The following is an 18,530-nucleotide window of genomic DNA, read 5'->3' as shown; positions in this document are numbered from 1 at the left end:
GTAAAGTAAGTTGACAATGACTGAGTTCGTGCATTGGCCCGATGCATGCCACACTAGTAATGCATGGACATTGTGTTTACAATCAAACCCGGAAGTAACTGTGTGTCCCCGTGCTGACGTCATCAACGAAAGCGCCCAATTTGAACGATTTCGTTTTGTAATTTAGGGGGGGGGGGTGCCAATATCCAATCTTTGCATGGAGATTATGTCTATCCTGGTACGTTAGGCAAATAAAAAATATTCTTTTCTGCTTCCTGGCATCATAAGCTTTCCATTGATATATAACTTTATTTTCAATGAGGTTCACCTTTAAGAAAATATGAGTGTTAAAAAAAATGTAAAAAATCACGACAGCGAAAGAGGGGGGGGGTCTTGACAAATCTTTAGAGGGATTTTAGAACGATTTGGAGTACAAGGCTACATTTTGTGTGTGTTCATTCTGGCCCTATGCTCTAAAACAATATTTAGGGGGAGTTTCATAACAATCTGAGAGGGTCACCTTGCAAGTTGCAACTTTCTTGAAAAGAGAGTCAGTTGAGACGGAATGACTCACCTACGTTCTTATCCCATTTACGTGTTAAGGGTCACAACCAGATCAATAATCAATTCCTCACATTATGTACGGATTGTAATTATCACTTTGCCAAGGCACACAAAACAAATGACCCTCATAATTGGCAAGAAGCAAAATCATATCGTAGAAACGATTTTATTTATCTATTGCTAACTCAAAGAAAATTATGATCTACTCTGAAAAAACTTTAATTATGGTGTACTCTTAATCCTAACAAATCATTTACAACAACCTCAAGTGTTAAACCTGAGAATGGCTTAACATCATCGCCTAAAGAAACTATGTTTTTAATGAGTATTTTACTTCAATCGGTGCTCGTCTTGCAGACAAGTTAAATAATATTAGGGGCTGGCATTTTCTTCTAAAGGGGGGGTCACAAATATACTGGAGGGGGGGTCATAGAATTTTCAGACCAAAAATAGGGGGTTATAATTTTTAACACCCAAAATAGGGGGGTTATAGAATTATTTAGGGCTGGTGACTTAAAATTTTCGCCCGCTGCGCGCGCATCATTCTTTAACTTCGCAGTCGAAATGTGCGCACAATCTATGCAAAATTTTACACGCTCCGCGCGCCTTCTTTACACTTACAATAAAAATTTTACCGCGCTCCACACACTTTCTTCACTTTTAAGTTTTGACGCGCTCCGCGCCTTAGTTCCGGCAATGAATAATTTTTCTGGAGTCTGTGTAGTTGGAAGGGGGGGGGTCATAAAATTTTTCAACCCGCGATAGGGGGGTCGTAAAATTTTTTTGCCCGTGATAGGGGGTCATAAAAATTGACTCGGTCACCGACATATTTGTGACCCCCTTCCGAAGAAAATGCCAGCCCCCTTAATGATCTAAATAATAATTCTTCACCAAATGTATCAAAACCAAAGAGTAATTTTAACTTCAGTTACATTAATCTCGATTTTGTCTAATGATCATATTTGTAAATTGCCTAATAATAAGTCAGCTGGTCTTGGCGATTTCAGTGTTCAGTTGCTAAAATTAGCAGCTCCATACATATGTATCTCTCTGTCATACATTTGTAATTTGTCTCTTTGTACATCGGCATATTTCCAGCAGATTGGAAAACGGCTAAAGTTACCCCTATCTTCAAAGCTGGTGATAAATCTGATGTAGGAAACTACAGGCCAATTTCTGTTCTACCAATTGTTTCTAAAATATTATTGTTGAAAGAGCTGTACACAATCAACTTTATTCTTATTTAACCAATCATGGTCTTCTCTCTGCTAATTAGTCCGGCTTTCGTGCCAATCACTCTACTATAACTACTTTACTTGAAGATTTTATTTTAAACAATATGAATGAAAGATGTGCAACAGGAGCGATTTTCCTTGATTTAAGTAAAGCCTTCGACTGTATGAATCATGCCATTCTGCTTGATAAATTTTGTGATTATGGTATTACTGGATCTTCATTAGAGTGGTTAGTAGTATGCCTGGTACTTTGGCCCAAAATGCAAATGAGGTGACGTCATATGCAAATGAGATGGCGTCATATGCAAATTAGATATGCAAATTAGATATGCAAATTATTTATGCAAGTAGTAGTGTTATAGGTACCCGACCGGGAGCATTCAGGAGCAATTTTTCAGGAGCACAGCTCAAGACGTCATAGTATAAATAGGGTATTTAGTGTGAGTCATCTTGAATGTATTATTTTTAGCTCAGTGACGTCAGATGAGATTTCCCTATGTATTACTTAATGTATGTGTATTTTGCTTCGTAAGGGTACTTTACGCCTAGTTCGTTAAATGTACGTATAGTGTTTTAATTCCCAACACACGTGACAAAAGAAAGAATAAAAGGAAACAACGATATCAGTATTTCGCATGGTGCTTTATTATAATACAACTTAAAATCCCGCTGATGCACATTAATTTCCATATAGTACAATAACATCATTTTATTACATATTGTCTAACCAAATGAATGTTGTTTACTTCCAGTTAATTACTGTAAGTTGGTAATAAGCAATGCATTAAGTGACCCATTTTTATCCGAATCTTTTTTATTCCACCCTGTATAACTTGCAGGTCACCCTGTATAATGAGTTGAAATGTGTATATTTGAATTGCTTATGCCTTCAGCTTTCCAAAAAAATGTATACTTTTGCTAGCTTAGGGTTGATGATTGTCGAGATAATCTAATTAGAAACTCGATTGGTGTAAAAATTCATGATATTTGTGATGTAACACTAAGGGTGGCGAGTTCAAGACACACGGCCTTATAAAAAACAGCCAACATCGTTTATTTTAGTTTGAATAAATTGGTCGCTATACTTAAGGGGTGGGGTATGAATCGAATTGCATTCTGAATACGAAGAACGTCCTTCTGGTATCAAATAATTTTGATTTTTTGAAATTCGCAATGTAATACACATTTTATGGCAAATTATTAAAAATTGATATTTTTTATATTTAACAGTACTCGAAGTAAACTTTATCAATTTAATAATATGTACTTAAAGTGTATGTAGGTGGGATGAAAAGCCGACGATCAATTGAAAATTTTGACCTTTCGTACTGAAGATTTTTCCCAAAGCACCAAAAAATTTGGTCTTTTGGGAAAAAATCCATATCTTCAATATGAAAGATCAAATTTTTCAATTGATCGTCGGCTTTTCCTCCCCGCTACATACACTTTAAGAATATATCATTAGATTTATAAAATTTATGTCGAGGACTGTTATAAATCAAAAATGTGAAAAATATCAAATTTTAATAATTTGTCATAAAATTTGCATTATATCGTGAATTTCAAAAATGAAAATTATTTGATATCAGAAAGACATTCTTCGTATTCAGAATGCAATTCGATATGTCTGATGTGCTCTCATGTCCCACAAAATATACTGTCGAAACGCTCATTCCAGATCCCGTAAATGTAATTTCCGCTACATTACATGTACTATACATCGTTTTATTTTTAATTACATAAGTTTTTTTCGTTAAGTGGCAGCCGAATTACTATAAAAATATTGACGTTTCTTTCGTGTCTGTAAAGCAATTAAAACTATCAGCTTGAACAAGATAAAACGTAATGATCCAAGGACTATCGGACCAATCATAATCATGATAATTGTCCACATTAAAGCATTAGATTCATCTATAGTGCAGTGTCTTTTTACTATTATCGTGCACTAAAGTACAGCTATTTCCGTACTTTTGCATGGTTTTTGAATCGTTTGCAACTGTCATAATAACACTTGACATTAACTCATTAGATACTGTGTTAGATCTTATTTAAAGCCACATTGTGACAAGGACTATCGGACCAATCATAATCATGATAATTGTCCACATTAAAGCATTAGATTCATCTAGCTATAGTGCAGTGTCTTTTTACTATTATCGTGCACTAAAGTACAGCTATGACTTTTACATGGTTTTTGAATCGTTTGCAACTGTCATAATAACACTTGACATTGATTCATTAGATACACTATTTAAAGCCACATTGTGACATTTGCCATGCACTTTCGGACAATTCAAAATCATGATAATTGTCCACATTTCATCAAATAACATTAGATTCTCTCTACTAGCTAATAGTGCAGTGTCCTTTTACTATTATCGTGCACTAAAGTACATCCATTTCTGTACTTTTGTATGGTTTTTGTACTTGACATTAATTCATTACATACGTTTGCTACATACTGTATTAGATCTTATTTAAAAGCCATATTGTGACATTTGCTATGGAGGACAAGAGGGCGCTTTTCACTTGCACAATTTTTTTTTATGCAGGCTGTAGATTCGTCAAAATCCGAAGCGCAGGAACCGTCGTTTAATTATTACGATGGAAATGTTAGTCGAACGCGTACGGGATGTTCATAACAAACTACGTACATTGCGTATCATAATGTACACCCATCAAAGGACTGTGCCGTAGCACGAATGACAGAGTGACACGCATACACATCGCCGCTGGTAATAAATTCAAATTTCTTTTGCCTTACCTCAGTTGCTCAGCTGAAATTATAAGCGGACATATCTGACAGTAAAAGCTAAGATTTTATAGAAACATTATGGAAACGATTAGTGATCTATTTTATGGATATGTTACAATTATGGCTTTAAGCACGTTTACTTCTTGTAAGATATAAGATACAAAAAAACTATTATTTATAATTGTGGTTATCAAACACGTGCGTGTACGAATATAATATCTTTTAAATAATCATCATCATTCAAACAAACAAATTAACCCCGTCTTTTACATAATATAAGATTTTTATAAAATCGTTTTATTTTCCCCATCGTAGCTGCGTACAGACGTGGATTGAGACACGAATTGAAGAATAGAAGATCTCAGCATATCTCTCGCCAACCCATTGCTACATTATCCGTCGTTTTATCTTTTCAGTTTCTGTTTCCGTATCCGTATCAGTTTTTGTAAGTCATTGTTATTCTGAAGTGGTAGTCTCCCAGGTGTGACCAATCTTTTATTCTAGCCTTTTGTTAGTTACTGACAATTTGAAGCTCGTGAATTTCAGTTTTCGTTTTGGTAAGTTATATTGATTTTTGACATAAAACCTTGAGATGTGCGGTTGGGTGCTAATCTAGACAAAAGAAGAGTCTAAATTTTACGGTCCTAAATTCGCGGTAAATTGTACGGCTTCAATTGACTTGTGTTTGGTGTATATGCATTAGTGATATTTTTATGGACATGTTACAATATGGCTTTAAACACGTTTTACCACGGAACAAATTAATACACTTGTCATTCCTTTTGGCATTGACGTTATGAAACGTTATTTTAAGAAACAGTTATTTCTAAACAAACGAGAGAAAGAGCCACTTATCACACGCTGGAATTTAACATTACAATTTAATGTAACATACATTGCGTAGGCAGATACGCCCAGAGAAAAATCTACAGACACACAGCATATACAAAAATACAAGATAAATTTACATCTTGTAAGATACAAGATACAAAACAACTATATAATTATGGTTACCAAACTCTTTCGTGTATGAATATAATATTTTTGAAATAATCGTCACCATCCAAACAAATTAAACCTGTCTTTTACATAATATAAGATTTTTATAAAATCGTTTTATCTTCCCCATCGTAGCTGCGTACAGAAGTGGATTGAGACACGAGTTGAAGAATAGAAGATTACTCAGCATATCTCTCACCAAACCATTGCTACATTCTGGGCAAAAAAAACTCACAATCAAAATACAACACAGATGGTGGCAAGCAAATGTTAAGCGCAAGGACAAGTGCCCCGAGTGTTATGGCAGCTTTGGTGTATCTATTTCGTGTGTTTTTCTTTGCATTTTGATTAACCGAATTTGTACCTCTTGTCGTTCCAGTGGTTGAATCCGCTGTGTTTTCGTCAGTCCTGTTACCGGACATATCTCGGTCTTCGACTTGAACTCGTCTTTTCAATTTAAGTCTTAAAAGAATAACAAACGCGAAACTCAACCATTCTATAACTATCATAGGTAGAAACATATTCACCATGAACATTGTTACAGCATACGCGAAATTGTGTTTTGGTGGTGAGCGGCATTCTCGATCGTAGTTGAAACTCTTTTTACCTCCCGGAATTGGAATTTGGATAACATTCCACAAGCTTATTTCTATTATCCCCACAATGGTTGCATATCCATACACGAGCAAGATTGTGATTATCACGTTTTTACGCGTCTGAATTTTGACATACTTCGGATATTCTCTGGATATTAGTAAGTATCTGTCCCAACTTATACATGCTGTGATTATGACGCCAGAAAATACACAAATATTCGCGAAAAATACATAGAATTGACAACCAACTTCTCCCCATGGCCAATACCCGATAGCTGTGACGGGAAAGAGCATGGCAAGTGCAAATCCAATTCCAAGATCAGCAAACGATAAGGCAAGTATGAGAAGATCACTTGGTTTTCACGCAGAGAACGCACTTTGATGAATGCGATTATTGTGGTTGAGTTGCCCAGGATGGTGAGTGGAATTACGATGCAGAGCAAGGCAAGTGTCACGGTTGTGAAAATATCTCTTGGTTTACGACCATCATCCATATTAGTAGTATCATCAAAAATGTGCGATTCGTTCACGGAATCACCACTGCTCGTCTCCATTTTATTTATAAATATAAGACGCTTTCGCGACAGTAGTTACTCGGCCACTGTTATTACGCGAATAACTAACAATTGAAAATTGCTCAAAATTAAAGCCAAATTTCGTCCCTCTCACTTACGCTTATTCAGTTAGCAGCAATGTCGTGTATATAATGGGAAGCTTGCTCATCCGAGTTTTTGTCTTCCATTCCAGTGAGCACAGAAACTATGAATGATTTTACTATATGTAAAATCTCTTACATTAAACACTTCTACAAGTATACTGACCAATACTGATATCTGATTTCTGATTGACGTATACTGTAGCTCCATGATTTAAAAAAGACGAGAATAACTGACACTTTAAATCTCTAATTCAAGGATCAGAATTATTGGGGGAAATATAGCAATGTTTGGTTAAAAATGCTTAAATTACGTAAAATGCTTGTTAATGAATAATTTTAGACTAACCAATTGATTATAATGTTTAATGTTTGTAAGAAGGTATAGCTCTGGGGGCTTTCGCTGTCCACTTCACAAACTACTACAGACTAAGCACAAACAGTATACTTCAGAAGTGGCCTTTGATTTTTATAATAATTATTGTTCTTATCACGCCCAAGGATTCTCGAGTACTAATATACTATAGGATAAGCCACTCGTTTGCGCAAATGAAGTCAGTCACACACTCAATGCGCGATTATGCATGTGATGGCTTGCGCTGTGTAGGAGTGTATCACCTGTGAAAGAGATGATGCGAAAACCGACGAACATTTGGTGTTTTTTTTTCCATTACTATCATATTGTGAAAAACCATGTAGCTGAGAAGTTAGCTCAATATGCTAGGAAAATATTCTCTGCGATGACCCCATGACGAGACTGTCTAAATAAGCTGTATTTTTTTGCTGGAAAGGGTCCGAATAATTGTCAGTTGATGTGCGCCATCTTGGACAAATTTAGGGTACCAAACTACCAAAACTGTCAATCAATTACTACGGTATCAAACTCGGTACCAAACTCCCTACCAACCGTCACACAAACTGCCGATGTGTCAATCAAACTGCCGTAAAGTGACTTCACTTTTTATACAGGGATTGAATACGAGTGTCACGGCCCTGTCACGCCCAACATATATCATACAAATATATGGTAGATGTATATGTCTTGTTATCTACTGATGATAGCACTATATGAATGTCTTGATGATATATCGCTCTTCATGTTTGTCTTGCTATATATTGAAGATAGCTTTAAATGTATAACTGTCTCGTCTCCTCTCATATTGAACAGTCTATAATATCGAATTGATTAATTCGAATTAAACAATTCACCGAGTGGCCATGGGCAGCGCCATTAGACATGTTACAAGACTACCAAGTGACAGGTGATGGACCGTACCCACACAATTGAATAGGCACTTTTTTGATAATTTTCATCAAGGTTACTCAAAACTTGCCTAGCTAATTTATTATACATCAGGGGTCTCTGCCTTTTTAATATGTTATGAAAAACTTAATTTTAAAAATATCTACCGACGGAAATAAAAATCCATCGACGGATAGTCTTGTTATGCTCTCACAAACTTAGAACAAAATCTGAAAAATCCAAAATTTTGGCCTAAACCATGCCCAAGGTTTACTGCTGTCCCATTCAAAAGTACAAGAAGACCACCTACAGCGTTGAGGTCAACTTTCTAGACTTCCTGTCTACTGGCAGTAATGACTACTACCCAGTGCTAACATCAATGAATTGTTTAATTCGAATTAATCAATTCGATATTATAGACTGTTGAAAGTACCGCCATGTTGGACTTTGCATTGGTATATTCGAATCAGTACGGTACTTGACTATAGGTAAAGTTCGTGGTATTTATTGAACCTTAACGCCCTTTCTGCTTTTGCGCAAAGGGAAAAGAAGAAGTAATGAAGAAAGAAAGAAGATGAAGAGAAAGGTTTATTCGGCCCTCGGGTGCGGATGACGAGACCGGGGATAGCGAGCCATTTGTTTTGTGCTGGCCGGGCCTGCGTTTTCGTGTGTATACTTGTGCTAGACGATTTCGCAATCGCATCATATGAGATGCTTAGGTTTGCAGTCACTTTGTGCTGTAGTATTTTGAAGTACTGATTGCGGTTATGGTTGAGATGTTTTGCAAATAGTATCTACTACGTCTACTGAATATAGCTTTATATTGTTACGAGTCGTAAATGACTCAAGGCCAAAATACTTTTTTCTCAAATTCACTTCAGAATGCACAACAAAACACTGTTTGCTTAACAATATTTAAATCAAGTCAAGTATGATTGACATTGATCTTTCAAATGAGAATAAATACATACTATTATTTAGAATCAATAAAATGCACTGTTTAGAACTGTTAGGCCAAAAAAAAGTGTTTGTTTGCCCAGACATGGGCCCAGACATGGGGTAGAAAGTAGTGGGTCGGTAGGTCGATTTCCTTTTTTTTTTTTTTTTTTTTTTTTTTTTAGATGTGTACATGTGTTGCAGCAATATAAGACATTCAGCCTTACATTTTGTACCTGTGTCAAACTTTAATTATAGGTTAATGTTGGTTACTTGTTGGGAGAGAAATTAGACAAAAATAATGCATGCACGCTGATGTTGATGCGTAGCACAAGTGCATTATTTAGTCTAATTTCTCAAGTAACAAGTATTAAAAACACGTTCATTAACCTATTTGAATAGTATTTCCTACACAAGAAGAAAAAAACATGTGATTTTTGATGTTTTTATAACAAAACTATCACTAAAAATGTTGGAAAATATGACCAAATAAAAATGCATCAACCCGCCCAAAAAGCGTGCGAAAGCACTGCGCGTAGTACGCGGATTGCACATTACATGTATATATACAACCAATGTACTCCGCATACTTTTCTAACCGTTTTTCTGATTGGCTGCTTTGATCTATGAATGTATTTCAACCTTACCATAAAGTTTAACCTCTTTGGTAGCAAAATCGGGCTGGAGTACAAAATCCCAGATCATACCTGTACATGTACTTGTGCTTGGTTCTCTATATTGATAGAGGAGGGCTAAATGGGAAAAATGAATGCTGTGATTGCCAGAAATATTAACTTTCAAGTGTCATTTGGCATTTTATGGGGAAAAACATTATTTTCTTTATTTTTATATTGTAAAAAAAAAAAAAAAGTGTAAGATGTTTTTTGAATTTTTGGGTCAGTCGTGTCTGGGCAAACAAACACTTTTTTTTGGCCTTACTTTAATAACCAGCAACCTTGTTGTTGTTGTTGATTACAAAGTTCTGTTACACTCAATGTTCTTTATGTATATCATGATCACTGTTCAGCGAGGTCCACTGAATACTTGAATTATATATATATATATTACGTTTAAAAACCTCACACAGATTTACTTTCTTAAGGAAACAGATTTTTCCTGCACTGATCCACTTGTGACAAATGTGTTGTTTCATAAAGAAGACTTCAACAAGTCAACAGAAGAATATATTTATTCCTTTCTTGGAAGAGGTACGCACTTTCACGTACCGTATTCTAGATCTTCTCATTTATAACTATAGTAGTACATTGACCACATACGATTATGTCTGGTTCACAAGTACCTTTCTTTGAAGGCATATGGACTGTGAGCACATTAACTAGCCCACAACAGTGTAATCATCTCTGCCAAGAATCATGTTATATTTTCATATATACTATATACCAATATGTCACTTTATATTAATAGCCCATCTGGAAATTCACAAGCCTTAATATAAACATTAACCTTTCACATTACACCAATTTTGGGGGATTTCCAAAATGGTGCCACATCCATTTTACATTATAGGGAATTCCCAATCAATAAATAGTCCTGACTTTGTTTCCTGTGATTACATGGCAAAGGGGATTCCCAACTTTCATGAAATAGCTTTAAATTGTAAACAAACATAAATGATCAAATTAAATCATTACACATCACAATATGTACTTGAAACCTAGATGTCTTGCTATTGGTATCTTTTAACGAAAGCTTTATGTAAACGTCTTGCTATGACGTATCTACTGAATATAGTTTTATATGTATGTCTTGCTATGAAGATAGCTATATAATATGCATGAATGCCTTGTATATTTACTTGATTTAGTATGATTTAAGCACTTAACCAAATCTGTGCGGTGGCAGCTAGCCTTATTATCCACCAGGTATTATATCGTCAAATTATTTTCATTTAAATAATCTTAGCTTTTGCTATCGGGCAAGGGGTAAGTGTCTTGAATATACCATGATAAAATTTAAAATGCCATCTTCAGTAGGCATCAAAATTGTTGTGTGCCCTTGTTCAAGTGCATTCTTCAGCACTAGTGTGTCTCAAGATGTATGCGAGTGCTGTCTTCAATAGTTAGCAACGTTGTATGGGCTTGTTTGAATAGGTACCTAACAAGACATTACTTAGTTACTGTTTGCATCAATGTGAGTTCCAAACATATTTATGCATAGAATTATAATGACTATCAATGTAATGCAGTGGCTGACAAAATACTACACTATACGAAATGCATTGCTTAATCGTACTGTAGAGTCAACAAGTAACCATTTATTGGTTATTATCAATAAATTATAGTTAATACAACTCTGTATGTATATAAGACATGCAGTAAACATAAATCAATCAATAATTCCACAAATTACATAAATGTCAAGAACGTGAGCTGTTATAAAAATTTAAAAAAACAGTCAATATCGTTTAATTTAGTTTGCATATATTGGTCGCTATACACTGAATGTAATTTCCTCTGGTTTTCTATACAAATAATAGTGAACCTGGATAGTTTTATTTTGAAATTACATAAATAATACGTTTCTTCATTAAGTGGCAGCCGAATTAGTATAAAAATATCGATGTTTCTTTCAAGTCTGTAAAGCCATTGAAAACCATCAGCTTAAACACAATAAAAGTATGATCCAAGGACTATCGGACAATTCATAATCATAATTATTGCCCACATAATCAGATAGCAAGTAGAAGTTCTAGTAGATTTTCTCTGCTAGCTTATAGACGAATCCAATTTCACGCATTCCTACACCTCAATGACAGCCATTAGCTGGGTCCCCGTCGGCTCTATCTCACCTAAAATGTGAAATGATGCGGCCTTGGATGGTATTTTAAACTGCATTCTATCACCCGTGTTACACATAGACAAAAGAATGATGACAGTTTACAACACAAAAGAATCTAACATCGAATTTTAAGCGGGTTTAATCCACCCAATTGGGCACTCACAACACCTGTTTGGGGCATGCGGGGAACCAAATATGGCCGACCAATTCCTGACCATGACTTGGCTCGTTGGATTCGTCTATAGTGCAGTGTCCTCTTAGACATCCCAAAAAGTAATTACCTCCTTTATTGTAATACAAAACAATAACTCAAAATCTGTGCTTCAAATTTTCAAACTGAAATAGCAAAAAAAAAATCCATTATGATACCTCATTTGTCTGGTGACTCCTTGAATACAAAAAGATACAGAATCAAAAGTTGTATCGACAGCTACTCCAGACAGTGTATCAACAGTACCATAATGTAATTTACATTATCTGCATGACTGGTCAATGATGACCACGGTGACTGGTGACGAGCAGGCAGTCCAACAACAAAAGCTACATTTTCAAAGGTTTAGGTGCAACTTTTATATCTTCCTCTTTTTCCTTCGAAGGTTCACCATTGCAACACATTTTGGGCTATCAAGACAAATGAGGCATCACAATTTGCTGAACACAACTGGGTATCGTTTTGCTATTTCAGTTTTAAATTTGATGCATAGATTTTGAGTTATTGTCTTGTATTGAAGAAGATAATTAAACATCTCAAAAAAAGTAACTAACCCCCCTTAAATACTGGCCATTATTCAAAAAGAGGCTGTTGTATTATAAATATGTAAAATGCGTTGGAAGCAGAATTTATTTCTGCGCATTTTGACACCTCATTTGATACGATAGCCCAGAAAACAATAAAAACACCGGTCAATTTTATGTAGTGAGGTCCAGATTTGAAAGTTGCACTTACATATATATACAATACAAAAACACTCAGATATCATTACACAGATCTCCTTCCATTATACTGAATACAAAATCTATACAATTTACTGCAACTTTTAAATCTTGGGTTACATTGGTTTAAAGGGCAGGTCTATTGCTCGGACAACATCATATTATTGGCAAGCTAATATTATAAGGACAATGAAAATGACTCCTTTTTTGAGAAAATAAGACGTTTAAAATTGATATTCCGCAAAAAACAACTTAAGCTGTGAGTTCCTTCGAACGAGACAGATTTGGCCTAGAAAAACGGTGACGTCATGAAATGAGATGTGGCCGCTGTGAGAAAAGGGACAGAACGTATACTGTTGTTGTTCACAGAAAAAAAAACTCTAAAAAGTATGCCAAATTTAATGGTTTTTATACAATCAGCCGGTTCTTTTTTTTTTTATTTTTGTAAATTGTGATATTACAATTCAAGTGTATATCAATATCATGAGAAATAGTAGGCCTAAAAATAAATACATAATTTGAGCTTAGAATTTCATCTGAGACTAGCATATAAACCGTGTTAAGACCACAAACTCATGTAGTTATTATAGTTTCAGTTGGATGAAATATTACAAAGCAAACGCATATAACAATACTGTGTTGGCTTTGTTCCCGAAATGAGAACAAAAGTGTGCATATTGTTATGCAGCATTGTTATGGTAAATGATAGTACAACTCATTGTTGCTAATGTCAAACTTGTCAAAGTGATTGTGATTGTATGATGGGAGCAGGGTATAGTGTCCGCTTCATTTACCTACGTCATCAGCCAAACGGGGGAGAACATGTACGCTTCAAACGGGGGAAGGACACGTACGAGGCCGAACTTTACCCACACAATTTGTCCTTTTTCAGGAGAAATACGCACAAAAAATTGCAACAAGTATCAATTTATAATGTAATAATTATTCTCTTCGAATAGAGATAAACTTATTTTTGCAATAGACCTGCCCTTTAAATGTACGCCGTGACGTCAATATTTAATCAATTGCTACAAATGAGGTGTCAAAATGTGCAGAAATAAATTATGTTTCCAACGCATTTTACAGATTTGTAATATAATCGCCCATTTTTGAATAATGGTCATTATTTAAGGGGGGGTTGGTTACTTTTTTTTGAGATGTTTAGTTATGGGATGTGTTAAGTACTACTATGGTACACTTAACATCTATATCATAAAGTACATCTAATCTTCGTGCTTTTGTATGGTTTTTATATCGTTTCAACTGTGACAATGGCACTTGACATTTACTATTTACTTACTACACACGTTTGCTATATATACACACATAGGCAGATACGCCAGGAGATAAATCTACGGGCACACAGTATATAAAATACAAGATAAATTTCCATCTTGTAAGTTACAAGATGCAAAACAACTATATAATTATGGTTATCAAACACGTGCGTATGCTAATGAAAAATTTTTTAAATAATCCTCATCATTCAAACAAACAAATTAAACCTGTCTTTTGCATAATATAAGAGTTTTATAAAATCGTCTTATTTTACCCATCGTAGCTGCGTACAAAAGTGGATTGAGACACGAATTGAAGAATGTGAGATTACTCAGCATATCTCTCACCAAACCATTGCTACATGCTGGCCAGAAAAAGCTCACAGTCAGAATATACAATGCACGATACAGAGCAATGCAAGTGTCACGGTTGTGAAAATATCTCTTGCTTTACGACCAGCATCCATATAACTAGTATCATCTAAAATGTGCGATTCACTCACGATATCACTACTGTTCGCCTCCATTTTATTGCACAAATTAAAAACGCTTTCGCGATAGAAGTTTATGGGTCACTTGTTATTACGCAAATAGCTGACGATTACAATTTGCTAAAACGCCTCAGTTAGCAGTAGTTGTAGCAGGTCAAGTTTAACCAATAATGGATTAATATGTATACAATAGGAAGCTTGCTCATCCGTGTTTTGTCTATCTTTCCAGTGAGCAGAGAAACTATGGATGCTTTTACTTATATGTTGAATCTCTTACTTAATATATTTATGCAATACCGACCAATACCGATATCTGCTTTTTGATTGACGTATTGACGCAGTATACTGCCGCTCCATGAAGTAGGAGTATACACTTTTATCAATCTTGAGTTGTAACTACATCTTAAATTTAGCAATGTCTAATATCAAGAGTTAGAATTTATTACGTTTTTCTTTTTCTTTTTTCCCTAAAATGTTTGCTAATAAATAATTATTTAGATTGTTGATAATAGAGTTAACGTCATGGTTGTGTAACATTCCTATTGCTGCCGCCCCAGAGGTACACTGCTGCCCAGCTACTTCATTGGCACTCTAGAGTACACACATTGGAATCATATCGTTATGAACACGGCAGAGTGCCGAATACGCATAATTGCTCATGAAAGTTCATCTGTGTTGGTATAAATCCGTCGGCTGTATTCCATAGTGGCGTATAGTGATTTTTGGTCATTTTTTTGAAAATTGGCACAAATGTTTTTAATGATGTTCTCTTTCATTTTTTCTAAGTCTTATCAGTCATAATTAGCTAATTAATTAGTAATTAATTAATTAAATGTGGCGTATAGTTACAAAGTGACATTTTTTTTATTCCATAGTGGCGTATCGACCATACGCCACTCTTTATACACATTTTATAATTATGAAATATCGGCAAAAATGAAAAACATCGTATGTCATAGTGGCGTACGCGTATCGGACCTATACGCCACTATGGAATACGAATGACGAAAAGTAACGCCATAGGGATTACACGGCGACCGAGGTGGCGTACGGTTAACGTTAGGTTAGGGTATTGCGTTTTGTTCGTTTTCCATAGTGACGTATAGTTTTATTTTCAGTTTGCCAGCAATAGTATGTATTTATTTCTTTTGAAAAATATATAACAATAAAATCTATTTAGTTTACTACAGAAATTTCACATCATTTACAAAATATAATGAATGTCTGATTTACACAACTCGATTTTAAATTGGCATTTCTTCAAACCCGATTTTCTCGAAAAGTTGTTTATTCGCGGCGCCCCACTATACGCCACTATGGAATACGGACGACGAATCATGATTTTGATTTAAACTTTTGATCCAAACACAAGGAATTAATTCCTACCTCGGAATTTTCAGATGGTACTCCATCTTTCATCAGCGAGTGAGTGACTGTATCAAGTCGTGATTTTCTTGACCTTTGACCTGATAACAGACTCGTAGAAAATTCCCCTAAGTTTTATGGACTACCTAAGGTGCACAAATTGAACACTCCATTGCGCCCAATTGTCAGCTGCATTGGCTCCATCACTTATAACTGTTCCAAATTAGTCGCGGACATTTTGTCACCTCTTGTCGGAAAAACCAAACATCATATTTCTAACTCGCAGCAATTTGTTGAACTTATCCAAGATCAAAGAGTAGAGGAGGATGAGGAGTTGAGATCGTATGACGTCAGTGCCTTATTTACATCGGTCCCTGTGGACAAAGCACTTCGGATTGTACGTTCTCGCCTGGAACAGGATAGCACCCTCGGTGATAGAACTGAATTAACACCTGACCAGATAGTTAGACTCTGTGAAACCTGTCTGAAACAGTATTTTATTTACAATGGAGACTATTATGAACAGTTACACGGTGCGGCCATGGGCCTTCCGCTTTTTCCGATACTGTGCGACATTTACATGGAAGACCTTGAACAGAGAGCTATTGCGACAGCACCCCACCCCCCTCTGTGGTGGTTTCGCTATGTAGATGACACCCACTGCAAACTTAAGAAGTGTCACTCGCAAGAATTTACCGACCATCTAAATTCGCTGGACAAGGACATCAAATTCACCACCGAAGGAGAGGAAAACGACTCGCTTGCTTTTCTGGACACTCTCACCGTAATCCAACCTGACAGATCCATCAAAGTCACCATTTACCGCAAAAGCACACACACCGATCAATATCTCAATTTCTCGTCTAATCACCCCATTGATCACAAACTTGGAGTCATCCGAACTTTGTACCATAGGGCCGACACCGTGGTCACTAACCTCCAGGATCGCGAAGACGAGAAAGCACATGTGAACAATGCTTTAGTGAAATGCGGTTACCCCAAATGGGCTCTCGATAAAGCTACAGAACCAAAAACTCACAAAACGAGCGACGTGGGCGATAAACGCCCAAATAAAGGTCACGTAGTTCTCCCCTATATCAAAGGCACTTCTGAAGCCATTAGAAGGACTTTCAGCAACTACGGTGTTAGCGTTTTCTTCAAACCGACCCGCACACTTAGACAAATCCTCGTGTCACCCAAGGACAAGACAGATAAGAAGGACATTACAGGTCCGGTATATTACATCCTTGCCAGGGCAAAACTGTTACCGGTACCGGACAGTGCAAAGAAGCCTATATTGGCGAAACTGAACGCTCTCTGAAAACACGTTTCAATGAACACAGGAGACCCAGTAGTACAGCATCAGAGGTCTCAAACCACATTCACATCGAGTCTCCGGGACATTTTGTGGACTTGGATAAGGTCCGCATACTTGACAGAGACAGCAGGTGGTTCCAACGTGGAGTCAAAGAAGCAGTTCACATCAAAGCCAATCAACCATCTCTCAACAAAGACGGGGGCCGGTTCAAGCTTTCAGGAGTCTACGAGTCTGTTATCAGGTCAAAGGTCAAGAAAATCACGACCTGATACAGTCACTCACTCGCTGATGAAAGATGGAGTACCATCTGAAAATTCCGAGGTAGGAATTAATTCCTTGTGTTTGGATCAAAAGTTTAAATCAAAATCACGCATAATTGCTGTTCTGAGTAAACGCCGTTTGAAAATCTTGGTACCATTCCGTTGGTACTACTAAAAATTAGAACATTCTTTCGCACTCATTTAAAATGTATATTATAGAAGTAAATGTGCACGAATTATTGGCAATACTTGTAAGTTCTGAAATACCGTAATCGATATATCCCTCAAAACGCGCTTTAACAGCTATTCGGCTTTATGCTGTATCCAAAATGTCTCTACCACTGCGCAGAGAGAGGTCGAATAGGCATTCAACTACGTGTAAACCATAGCACGCATTCTTGATTTGGGGCTTTTGTGTAGAAATTACTGGTTGTCCTAATGCTATGTAGACTTATCTTGCTATTTTATAAGCTATAAATAATCATCCCTGTAATATTTAGCAAAAACTCGAGAATTTTAAAGCAAAAATAACAATATTGGCCTATATTTTGCGTATGATTTTCCGGGATTTTCCAATTTCACTGGCGCGCACTCACATTATTAAACCACATCAATATCATGTGGGGAATGTTTGTACTTATTTTGGTATCACTAGATAGAAGATACCTACAGCTATACGGTGGTATCAAATATATTAGTTTTGGGACCAGAAAGCTGTGGGTCCAACTTTGGGGCCGTACCATTTCCTTATTTGTTGGTTGTTAAGACTATAATCATAATAATTGCTTAGAAATGTATATGCCTAAATATCACATACTTGTAATTAGTGCATACAGGTTAAATACCACTAATTATGTATTACACGTGTTTCAATGGGAAAATGCCTAATTTCGGGTGGAATTTTCTCATATTCAGAACTCTCACAGTTCAATGCCACCAATATCAGGTGAAACTATATGATTTAGATGCCAAATGATCAAAAATTCAACATAGGTTGACCTGAGACTTTTCTTGTTTTAACGCACTGAACCGTAAACACCTTAAAATGACAGTGCGCCCTCGAAGCTGAAAGTTACAATATGATAGGGCGACTATTTACTAAAAAAACCGAAGCCGTGCGTATGA

At 36.0% G+C, this 18,530-nt stretch overlaps 1 protein-coding gene across 1 annotated transcript; it reads left to right on the top strand.

Annotated features, from left to right (window-relative positions):
• Nucleotides 1-10,243: 10,243 nt before the first annotated feature.
• Nucleotides 10,244-17,148, top strand: LOC140140621 (uncharacterized). The gene is made up of 2 exons (XM_072162382.1): nucleotides 10,244-10,285; nucleotides 16,114-17,148. The coding sequence occupies exons 1-2, from the start codon at nucleotides 10,244-10,246 to the stop codon at nucleotides 17,146-17,148; spliced, it is 1,077 nt and encodes a 358-aa protein (XP_072018483.1).
• Nucleotides 17,149-18,530: the final 1,382 nt, after the last annotated feature.

This window comes from Amphiura filiformis, chromosome 2 (genome assembly GCF_039555335.1).
Source record: "Amphiura filiformis chromosome 2, Afil_fr2py, whole genome shotgun sequence".
Lineage (NCBI taxonomy): Eukaryota > Metazoa > Echinodermata > Ophiuroidea > Amphilepidida > Amphiuridae > Amphiura > Amphiura filiformis.
Note: the sequence above shows the minus strand (reverse complement) of the source record. Positions and strands in the feature narration are given on the sequence as shown.

Coding starts and splice junctions, on each gene's coding strand:
- LOC140140621 (XM_072162382.1), top strand. CDS start 10,244: ATGTCTGGTTCACAAGTACCTTTCTTTGAAGGCATATGGACT. Junction 10,286..16,113: donor TCTTTGAAGGCATATGGACT/GTGAGCACATTA, acceptor TCTAACTCGCAG/CAATTTGTTGAACTTATCCA.